The sequence below is a fragment of the Mytilus californianus genome, unplaced genomic scaffold (assembly GCF_021869535.1).
Source record: "Mytilus californianus isolate M0D057914Y unplaced genomic scaffold, xbMytCali1.0.p SCAF_2, whole genome shotgun sequence".
In the NCBI taxonomy this organism is placed as follows: domain Eukaryota; kingdom Metazoa; phylum Mollusca; class Bivalvia; order Mytilida; family Mytilidae; genus Mytilus; species Mytilus californianus.
The window spans coordinates 50,208,817-50,221,409 of record NW_026262668.1 but is presented as its reverse complement, the minus strand read 5'-3'; the positions used below and the strand labels follow the sequence as shown (position 1 = coordinate 50,221,409).

The 12,593-nt window shown below is 32.2% G+C and overlaps 1 protein-coding gene across 1 annotated transcript; it reads left to right on the top strand.

Moving 5' to 3' along the window:
* The first annotated feature begins 899 nt into the window (after positions 1–899).
* LOC127729950 (ficolin-2-like) lies at positions 900–6,767 on the top strand. Its single transcript, XM_052237934.1, has 4 exons — positions 900–1,021; positions 2,997–3,093; positions 3,388–3,552; positions 6,489–6,767. Exons 1-4 carry the CDS (start codon positions 995–997, stop codon positions 6,734–6,736), a joined length of 537 nt encoding a protein of 178 aa, XP_052093894.1. The 5' UTR covers positions 900–994; the 3' UTR covers positions 6,737–6,767.
* Positions 6,768–12,593: the final 5,826 nt, after the last annotated feature.

The window sequence follows — 12,593 nt, the reverse complement described above, 5'->3', positions numbered from 1 at the left end:
ATTGAAAGGCTTGAATAATTTTGATCATTTCTTTATCTAAACTTCTGTATTCTTTTGTGGTGTATACTTTACCTTTTAAAAAGCATTTTATCATTCTGTGGATTTGAATTTGCTTGTTCCAAGTACTGGAATGTTTCTGCAGTCTTGGTAAACGTTGTCATATCCGGACTATTGATTGAAATGAATTTGTCATCTTTATAAATAAATTTGTCTAAAAAGGCTCTGCGTTTCATTGAAACTTCGTACGTAAATTTGTTTATGTGCAAAGACTGTGTTTGCAATGCGAACACAAATCGTGTATTTCATTCATTTGCCCGTTGTATAGGTGAAAACCGTCGTCACAATGTCATTTACGGACAATAATTGCTTTATGGAGTCGATTGACGATACCGCTCATTTGACTACTAGTAGAAAAACTGTTTTTCAGAGTCTGTCTTTCTTTTGTTTTGTAAAGATGAAGCAAACAACTAACACAAATGGGAAAATAATCTATTTAGGGTTATTATAACTAATATAAGGAGTCGTCTTTCAATTTTGGTAACCATAGGCAGTTGGTAGAACTTGACATTAACTTTTGCCAGGTTTCTATCTTTTATGGTTTATAGCGATCCCTCGCATTCCATCCCTACTTTTGCAGCCATTAAGGTAGGCAGATGGAATGATCGATCACATTTTAAAAAATAGATACACCAAAGATTATTTTCATTGTCGTTAACGGCGGACACCAAGTCTTTCAACAGATCATACTGAACCTTTTCACATCATGATCTGATGAAATGAAATTACAATGTACTTAGCGTTTTGATATTAACATATAAGAAAGAAATATTTTAGAGAAAAAGCATTATTTATCATAATCTGCATTATATGATTTTTAATTTAGATTTGGGTCCCCGACTTTCTGATTGTGGTGATTTGAAGGAGTCAAGATACAAAAGTGGGGTCTATAAAAATTTATCCTGATAGATCTTCCGGCTTTTACGTCTTTTGTGATATGGAAAGTTACGGAGGAGGTTGGACGGTTTGTATGATATATATTTATCAATTATGGACTTTTGACGAGAGCAATAAGGTATATATGTACCTTTTCAGTTCATATTGACCGAGGACAAAAAGCGAGTGTTGATATAATCTAACAGGTCCATATATAACGTATTGACTGAGTGAAATTCCTTAATTTATATATAACATATGTTAGTAGTGTATCATTGAAATTGATTGTTATGTGGCGAAGAGTAATTTCGAACCCAGCATTTACTCCAAAATAACCATGATATTACTTTTATAGAATTTCATCTTGTGGATACTGTTTAGAATCAACAAACACATAAACAATTTGAAGATTGAAGTAAATCTTGAAAGCTTACATGAATAAAACGATTACAGACAGCATGGATCCTTTTATTCTAAATAGCAGTATGGGACAGGGGGAAATATATAGAAAAGCTATTGATATCATGAATATTGATGATAAAAGACAACGTGATTATAGGTTTTACGGTAACATGACAACATAAAAACGAACTGTAAAATTCATGTGGAAATGGCTACACTCATCTGAACGCTTGTTCTAAGCCAATAACAAGTGAGAGGAAGACAATTTGATATTCTAGGGGAAGGGAGGATTTTTCCGGATTGCTTATTTCTTTTATCTGATGCTACGCATGCTAAATTGTTTTCTTCGACGTGGCCGGGGGAAAATGTATTTTCACTTTTGTACACATTTGTTTCCTGCTTTTTTGTTTTGCAGAATATTCATTTTCATCCTTTTTTGTGCAATTATTTGTTTTCAGTTCTTACCCGGCCAAATAATTCATTTCCCCTCAAGGAAATCAAAAGTAAATGAACAAAAATACCGAACTACCAAGGAAAATTCAAAACGGAAATTCCCTTAACAAATGTCAAAATCAAAAGCTCAAACACATTAAACGAATGGAAAAGAACTGTCATATTCTTGACTTGGTACAGGAAAATGGTACAAATGGTCGTTCCATAATAAGAAAATCATGTTCTACCACACTGAATTATCACTCAGTACGTATCCAACGGATTTTAGTAAAGATGTCATAAACAGTTTGAGATAAGCATGACCTTGTTCAGTGACAAAATAATAATATCCATAAACCAAAATACAAACCACATCTTTAAATCTTCGAAAGAATTTAGGATAAGTTTTAAGAAATTTATGGTAACAAAATCCATGATTTGATAATTCACCAGTTACATAGATTATACAGTCATAGTTGGTTCATTAGCGTAAATGCGCATCAATGAGAAGAACACAATTATAATATGTAAATAATAAATCGTTGTACAGTGATATTAGACATGTAGCTTTTTTTAAATAAAGCTTGTCAACTTTTGAAAGTTTTTTTTTTCATTAATTGATTTAGCATAATCATTTGTGCTTTTATGAAGAGTAGAGAACAATAGAATAAAGATAAAAAAAAAAAGATTGATTTATTAAATTTTGCAAAGAATTGAATTTACAGAGAATTCAATTGTGTTTTACAAAAATGGATTGTTTATTCGTTGAAGCCCCATCATACACAGCCCTTGTTAGTTTTCTATACTGCAAAAAGTGAAAAATGACATAAGATATGTATCTTGAAAGGTAAATCACATATGTGAAAATGTCTTAGTTTCAAAACGACCTGTCATACATGAAATTAATTGCGCAAATTCATCCACAGGCTCTTTAATATTACTCTTGTTGTAACAAAATAGCGTCACTGTAGTCGGCGTTTAATAGGAGTAAAAGGATATGTCACCGATACAGCATCCCAAATACTTAAATAGCAACAATTTTAGACTACAAATTCGAACTCTTAATAGTTATAACATATTCTACTGCAAAAACAACGCACAAAAGATATAAAAATTGTCACATGGCCGATAGAAGATATGTAGCGTAATAAATTTTCATTCAATTCTGAAATATTATCGGTGGACTATATTGAGTATTATTGAGAAGTGTTAAGCTTATACTTCCACAGGTATTTCAACGAAGAACAAATGGTTATGTTGGATTCTACAGAGACTGGGAGGCGTATAAAGAAGGCTTTGGAAATGTAAAAGGAGATTTCTGGTTGGGTAAGGATATATCTGTCTTCTTCTCGCTTGCATTGACATAGAAAAATTATATCAATATGTAATTATTTATTCATTTAAACAATGCTTAAATAATATTGAGTGGTTATTGACACATTTAGCACCTTAAGGTTTCTTAAAATACAATAAAAATAGGATGTTATTATACATAGTGACTATATCATTCATGGTTATTTAAGATGGATGAAATATTACCAATTAAGGAAGTAAATAAATAGTCTCAGTTACACTGGCAGATATCAAAAACATTTAGTCATAGCAACATTTTTCGAACAGGCAATGAGTATTTGAGCAAACTTACTCAACAGGGATATTACAAACTGTGGATAGATATGTGGGACTTTAGTTATAACCGCCGATATGCCATCTATAATACATTTGTTGTTAAAAACGAACAGTCAGGATACAAGCTAGAGGTAGCTAAATACACTGGAAATGCAGGTAATATAATTCATAATTATAAGAATTGAATAATAAAACACTAGAAAGATTAGAAAACAAATCAGAAGAAGCCGATATTTTGGCAAGACCAGTGATACTGTAAAATATTTCAACAAGACATTATACTTATAAGTGTTACCTGGCCAATGTTTAAATGACTTGTCAAGAATCCTGTAGGTGGTTGTCCTTTTTGGTTGTCTGTTGAAGGCCGTAGGTGAAGTCACTACCGGTTTTTAGTGAGATCATGTGCCCTGTCTATATGTTCTGAAGTTACTTTATTTCTTTTGACGATACAAATGAAGTGTCGACAGTTAAGTCATCAATCTAGAATTTAAGACCCCATATATCTTTTTGCCATTGTATATAAAAAGAAGGAAATGTTATATGATTGTCAATGCGACAAATAATTATCATAGAATAAAAAACTAGGACGTACACGTAATTCACTCGTAAAGGCATAGGTCAAAGCATGATCTTCAATGCTGAGCAAAAATCAAGCCATAAAAAGACTCTTTAATAGTAAAACTTGATTAAAATCCATTATATTCCTTTTAAAGGAAAACTACAAAAACTGTCGAATTGCCTTGTAAGGATATCTTTGAACAATAATATTTGAAAATAAACAAGGTACATGTATTTAATGCACAAATAGCTTTAATGTTTAAAGTTTATTTTATGTTTTATCTGACCAAACAATTTGTTATAAAGTACCATTTCTTTTAAAAAATGAAAAAAAGCACGTTATAAATTTCATGCGTCCGAAGCCGTCATTTAAAACCGCCATTTTCCTTAGCATCACAGTATATATTTTTTTTAACTTTGAAGTCTTTGTATTTCTATCTTCGGATTCATACAATTAACCATCTTTTCTTTGAAGTGATTGTATTCTTATTATCGGATTCATACAATTAACCATTTTGAACAGAAACTGTACAAAAGAAATATATTTGATAACCCCTGTGGCAAAATCGCCTTCCTGATTTATTCATTTAATTTTATTGCCAGATGTGGAGTAGAATCTGTTTAACCCTTCCGGAGCACCTGAGATCACCCTCGGGTTTTGGTGGGGTTCGTGTTGCTCAGCCTTTAGTTTTCTATGTTGTATTTTGTATACTGTTGTTTATCTTTTTGGTCTTTTTCTTTTTTTTGCCATGGCGTTGTCAGTTTCTTTTCCTCTGATGAATTTGAATGTCCTTTTAAGTAAATTTCGCCTCCCTTTTAATTACATTTGACCAACATTTCAGTTACATTGTTTGTTAAATTATTAAGTCTTTCTACCTTTCTATTGAAAGACCGATAAGGTTTGTTCTTACTATTAGGTTTTTTTCACTTTTCCGTGAAAAGACCGATAGGATTTGTTCTGACTATAAGGTCTTTCCCCTTTTCGTTGAAAGACCGATAGGGTTTGTTCTGATTATTAGGTCTTTCCACCTTTTCGTGGAAAGACCTATAGGGTTTGTTCTAATTATTAGGATTTGTTCTGATTATAAGGTCTTTCCTCTTTTCGTGGAAAGACCGATAGGGTTTGTTCTGATTATTAGGTCTTTCCACCTTTTTGTGGAAATACCTAAAGGGTTCGTTCTGAATACTGTTATCATAACATTTCCCAATTTTTCAGTGGTAAGACCTATAGGCTTTGTTTTGATTATACTTATTTTTCTTCCACCACTTTAATACCTTGCGAAGTATTTTGGCTCTGCGAGATGTTGGTTAGATATTTGGTATATGATATCGAACAGTTATTTCATTTTTAAAACCCATCATGTTAAACAGAACAATTTTACTGTAAGACTTATCTCAAAAGACACTGTTTATCTTATTATCACTGCAACATCCAACCGTAAAAGATATAGACAAAATCATTTTTACAAATTGCTCGTTACATCTTCAGGATGTCGAAAACAAGTTTGGCGGAAGTCATCCATAGATTCCACATGAAAGTGATTTCCCCTTATGTATTCCACATAAAAGAAAGTAAATTATAACTCTGCCCCGTGAATGAAAGAGGCTAAGTTTTTATTAATATGAAGTCCTTTGTCCATTAAAATGAAAATAAGGTCAAGATCATGTTCTAATATTTTACTTTTGCATGTTATTGCTACTCCTCAGAAACCATAATAAATTTTGACATAAGATTCAGTCTGGAAAAAAATGCAATTTATGTAAAATATTTGATAAAGTTAAGTATGTGTCTCCTTGTTATTGTCTCCTATGCAACGCGTTGCGGAGGACATATAAATACCGGGCGTCCGTCCTTCCGTCTGTTCGTTCGTCTGGCCGTCGGTGCGTCCGTCCGGTCTTGTTAGCGCCATCACATGTACAATTCTTGCCAGATTTTTATGAAACTTACATCAATAGTTTATATCAGCAATGCCCTAAACAAGTTTGAAAATCAGTGCCGATCAATTATTTTATAAACATTACGCCCCTTGGAAACATTATTTGTATGGAAAATTGCATCGTTAGCGCTCTCATTTGTACAATTCTTGCCTGATTTTTATGAATATTATATCATTGGTTTATATCAACAATGTCTTGGACGAGTTCGAAAATCAATGCCAATCAATTATTTTTAAAAGAGTTATGCCCGTTGGAAACATTAATTATATGAAAAATTGCATTGTTAGCGCTCTCATGTGTACAATATTTGCCAGTATTTTATGAAACTTAGATCATAAATTTTATATTAGCAATGTCTTTTACACTTTCGAAAATAAGTGCTGGTCAAATATTTTTAATGAGTTATTTTAATTATTGCCCTTGTACCTTGGATAGATAAAATATGCACAACACGGGGAACATTATTAATATATAATTTCATGAAACATTAACATCCAGTTTTATTTACTACAGTTTGAAAAAGAAGCATTTTATTCTCAAACCTGTTGGCAAGATAAGATTATATATTTTTTTTGTAAGATATCTATTTTTTACAGGGGATTCATTAAGCAAACATAATGGAAATAAATTTTCTACATGGGACAGAGATAATGATACGTATAGCAAGAACTGTGCCGAGTTGTTTAAAGGAGGATGGTGGTATACAAATTGTCATCGCTCCAATCTGAACGGGAGATATCTCATGGGAACACATAGTAGCTATGCTGATGGTGTCAATTGGTATGACTGGAAAGGATACAACTACTCATTGAAAAAAACACGCATGATGATACGGCGAGTCTAGCAAATTGTAACAATAAATATACAAATAGTTATTCTGTTTTTTTTCACTTCCATGTATATTTATTTCATGTAATCGACACACATGGATTCGTGTGTTCTTTCTGGTTGTAGACACTTGTTTCTATGTGCTTTAATATTCATCAAGGTTGACCTTTTATCGGCTTATTCACTGAGCAATATGATGGCTGTAGTTTTCAAAGCAGGATATGTGTATCGTATTGGAATGTCAGTACCGGTTTTGGCTAGACATACAATAGCTTTAAATGCATGTAAAATAAATTTTCTTTTCGTAAGGAATTATTCTATCTTTTCTGATTTGTATTCCATATAGATCAGATGTCTGATTTACCTACTTAAAGAACGGCTTGTTATACCATACTAGCTACCCTATAAAGCATATTCAAGGTTTATAAATTATATGCAGTCTTGTTAACTACGTATTAAACGGCTGATACACCAAACACTGCAATAGAAAAGAACAAAAATTAAATCTTTAAATTCTGTAATCATAGTTATTAATCAGTTGGGGGTTATTAGATGCATTCCCTTTTGGAAACTTTTTTTGGCAACCGAGTGTTGAATTTGTTGCCTTACTTTCTTTTTACATCGTTGAAACCATTGTTTACAATGCATGTTCAACTTAAAATTAGCAAGTAACACAAGCAGCGGAGAATGTACATATACTATGACTTTATACTCATATGTGCCTGTCTTAAGTCAGGAACCGCATCAATGGTAGTCGTACGTCATATCTTAAAGAATGTTATTTTTTTGGCGTAGAGACGATTTAATCTTCCCTTGAATTATGTACAGACACTTGCCTATTGTTGACATTGGCATATTGCCCTTTAGGTGTCTTTTAAATATGGTTGCAGTTAGATTGCTGTATTATTGACGCATATCCTATATCTCGTTTTATTTATACTTACATCTATTTGCATAGCTATGCCTCGAAACATAATGGATCGGTGAAAGTTGTATGATGATAAAAACAATAATAAATTATATATCAATAGCGTTATTTAACTATTTACAATTAAATAGGTCAATTCCAAGAAAAAGATGACGGTTTGTGGTTATGTCAATCAGAACATATCCGTCGTCATTTGTTTAACAGATATTCCCTAACAGTCAAGCAACTCGTACAAGCATTTCATTATGATGAAGGTTTGATAAATTTGCCATTCACGTTGGGAAAGAGTAATTCCTGATTTATTTTGGAATTTCCATCTCGGAACACACAATTTATTTACTTCCTGAGGAAGAATGAAAAAAAAAACCATAATCCTTTAATTTCAAATTCCGCTAGATAAATGATATCCTCCCACTGAATGATTTAAAGTTTGGTATCTATGTTGAACGCATCTATCCCATCGAACTTAAAATTAAGGATGTCACATATAACTTTATGGCTGCCTCATATTATAACTTATTGTGAACTTTCCATTTCTATGTAGCAACATTCAAGCAGAGTATGAATATGGAGAATATATCTCCCAGTTGATACGATATCCTATTTCTTATCAGTAACATATCCTCTGACCAATCGTATGGCGTTTTAATATTCAAGTTAGTAAGTTACACTCGTGCATCTTCACACTGTACAGATTTCATAAACAGGGGTGTCCTACTTACAAAAAAAACCCTGCTCAAACAGAGTTATAAGGAAGAACTAATGAGATCGACAAAGCATAACATTTACGGTCACCATCACGATTTGTTGACCGGTACGACGCATCGGTGTCTCAATCCACTGACGATATGTTTTATCGATCTCAGATCGTTAGATACAAGTAACGTCGTCTGATCTGTAATTTTACCGATAGTGTCCTATTCCAGAATGTGACATATTTACTGAATGTGAACTCGCATTGCGGTAGATGCATGATGAATAGCAGGAGGCCATTACCTTGTCGATGCACCCAGTCTCGCTCCTTTTGGTGTTCATACGATTACTCCAGTTTCTGTTTGTTACATTGATTTGTCTCTTCCTAATCGATTCAAGAGATTTGAACATCAATCTATCGTCGCGTCAATTCATATATCATATATCAACGTCAACACCAGTATAAGAAGGTACTATCGTGTGCTATGATGTTAAAAGTATGTGATAAGGTCAGTTTGAGGTGAACCACAAATGGCGATTGATACTTGATATATTACTATTACAATAGATATAAGAAGATGTGGTATGAGCGCTAATGAGACAATTCTCCATCTAAGTCACAATTTGTAAAAGTAAACCATGATAGGTTAAAGAGTTTCAAAGCATGTATAAATGTTATTCCAAGGAGATCATGTCGGACTCACCCAATGGGGCATGGTTTATTGTCTTTGAAGCGTTTGCGTAATTTACATGTTAAAGTTTGTGATACGGTAAATTATTTACTTATATATCAGATTTATGATGCTGGATTGGTTATATTTTTGATCAGGAGTGTTATAAAAAAAAAATAAAAAGTTAGCTCCATAGAAGTCGATAAAACATTAACAAAAATCAAATGTCAGACTTTATCAATCAACGGAACGAATGAAGAACAGCTGTCATATACCTGACTTGATACAAACATTTTCCGAAAACAATAGTGGATAAGACCTTGTTTTATAGCTAGCTTAACCTCCCACTTGTATGAAAATTGTTTATATTTCCGTTATATTGATAATATTTGGTGAGTAACCCAAACAGACATAATTGGTTAATGTGACAAAAATTGGGATCCAGCAGCCAAAATAATTGATACACAAATACTGTGCCTAGAATCTTTTACTCAAGACAATCTTGTGTTATTTGTATTATTTGTGAAGTGTACACTAATTATTTATATATTAGATCTTGGTACTTTCCGTTGTAAAAATATACCTTCTCATCTTCAAATTATATAATTAAGTTATCTTTTGATTTTGAGTGTTCTTACTTTTCCTTTGTAGTACTTTATTCGAGATGTCCGCCATGTACAGATAGTCAGTCAATTTGAAACGTGCACAGTGGATCATTTTAATTTCAACATTTGCATTTAACTATCGAAATTTCATATAGGCAAAAAAAAAAAAACTTTTCAGAGACACACTAGGCAATGCATTATTTCTGTATTTCTGCAAAGATGTTTGCTTGATAACATATTTTATTCAAACAATATCCTTATTTGATCGCAAGGAAAACCAAACATTTACTATTTTTATTTTCTGATTCTTAATAAAATTAAAATAGAACAGTGTTAAATAAACTTATGTTTTTTATTCAAGCGTCACTGATGACTCTTAAGTAGATGAAACAAAATGATAGCCTTTGATATGAGTTTTTAATAACTTTCTATCGTGAATTATATCGGTGTTAGTTGCTGTCTCTATATGTTTCTTTTTTCGTCAATTACAGGATTTTTGTTGGTTCCATACCGGCTCCGCTATCGACTTTCTCAAAATGTATAGCATGTCATATGGTTTTGGTATCTTGCTCATTGTCAAAAGCCAAATTCAAATATTTATGTTTGCCTGTGGTATATGACTAAAAGATAACGTGAGGTTTACATATTAAAAAAAAAAAGAAACGTGGTATGATTGTCAATAAGACAAACACTACTGTAACAACAGCCCATAAAAAGGCCGTGAATGTCTGTGAAATATCACAGGGCCGTGAAAACCCCGTGAAAATACCCCGTGACTTTTGTAAAAAAAATATTTCTAAAGGCCGTGAAAAATATATGATGTTAGAAAAAGACCGTGAATTTTCAATATCCCGTGAAAAGGCCGTGATAATTTGTCCTTTCATGCTTAATAAAAAATATCACGGCCTTTTCACTGGTTGTTGAAACCAGTGAAAAGGCCGTGATATTTTTTCATGTCAATTTTTTCTTATCCTAATTCAGATTTAAAACATCCCATGTGATTATTGTAATATGGTCTAATTATTTCCACTCACATTTTTTCTAAATATCCTATAAACTTTTCATTATAAATATATGTCTGTTTAAATATTATTATATGCAATACTACTGTACAGGACTGACTTTTAAATGGAACCATTCATTGTTATAATTAATGACTTTGTGCCAATAAATATTTTGTATTTAAAGAAAAGTATTTTGCTTCTCGTCTGTACATTATTATAAACAATGTAAACATTAATTTTAATTGGAACCGAAACATGTAAAAACGAGAACTTCCCAGAATATCAGACCGTATCCGGATTCGTGTTTCTTTTAGAGTAATTGTAACATTTCCGCAAGGTTTGAAAATTTGAAAGACGCCGAAGGTCGATTAATATTTACTTTATAGATGCAAGACGAGTGACAGCAAGTTTGAGGTAAGTTAAGTTATTCAAATTTTATTCTTTTATGCATCATATCACCAAAATGTTGATGACGTTTGTGAACATTTTCATTGAACTGATTTTCACTGAATTTGCAGAAACCGCGCAAACATGCATGTGATATATTCACTTATATTTGAGTCTGTTGCACTTGATTCCTTTAATCATTTCGGTTAATGTTTTCTAAGACTTACCGGATCCTTTAAATACGATTACGGTTTTGTTTTGTTTATGTATTTGGGGAAAAAAGGGGGGGTCCTTTTTCCTCACACTGGCCACATAAACAAAAATGACATTTATGTACAGTACACTACGTAGACATAGACATAGATAATTGGAAATGATTATAATAGCAATAAGTATCTCTGAAATGGAGTTCACTCTAATAATCAGATGCGTAACCCCCTTTGAATGTGTCGGGAGCTATTTAAGTATTTTCTGACTTGGCCGTCGGGACACAGAGTTCAAAAGGGATTAATCAGAGGCGTAGCAGGGAAAGAATTTAATATTTGTACGGCAAAATGTCCTTTCTAGAAGGGTTTGTGCCATATCATAAGAATAATTGGTATGGCAATGAGGTGTTTCAAAAATAATTGGTATGGCGAATGTGCCTGCAGTAAAAGTTGCTACGCCCCTGGCCCCCTGTAAAATAAATAGCTGTGACTCATTACGGCCACTTAGTCTAGACAAGTTTGGCTTTAGCCATACATATTATTACTCCAAAGAAACATTTAAATTTAATAGTCTGTCTTAAAAGTATCTTCAGTCTTTAAAAAAATCTAAAAAAAATAATATAAGTTGACAATACAGAACTTCGTTAACTAATGATGCCATATTGGATAGGGGCAGATTTTCTGGAAAATGGTATGAAAATATGGGAAAACATTTGCATGTTTCCAAGTGGCTGTTCTGTTTCAATGATGTTTTATAGTATTTTTCATACCATTTTCACCTTCAGTATGAAAATCTGCCCCCTATTCAATATGGGGTCATTAACCGTGAAGTCCTGTATTGCATGAAATAATTTTGTAGCTGTTTTAAGTACATGTATGTACATAAATGCCAAAAATTAATTTGAATATATAAATAGTTTTTTTATATACATGTATAAGACATGTAATGTTTCTTTATTTATTTTAGGAATGAAGAGCAAAAGGATATAGCAGTCTTTATATAAAATAGTTCAGGAATCCAGTTGGAAAGAAGAGCTTTTCAGTTAAAAGTATTTCCTGGGAATTAACAGGAACTTCTATAAATGTTTTTCTGGAATAGTTATTCAAAAGGGCAGTGAAGTGAAGGATTACATTAGACAAATATTGCTCTAGTGGTAAAATCAGACCCAAGAGATGTACAAAATTTCTACAATACATGCATGTTACAGCTGACTTTAGCTACTTAATCACATTGACATGTGTGTGCTTTTATGTTTTCTTTACATAATTACTACAGTTCTATTAAAATTAATATTTGTATTCTTTGTCACAATTATTACTAAAAAAATACAGCATTTTAATATGGTTTTTCATAGTCTCACTTGCATTGTACTTAAATA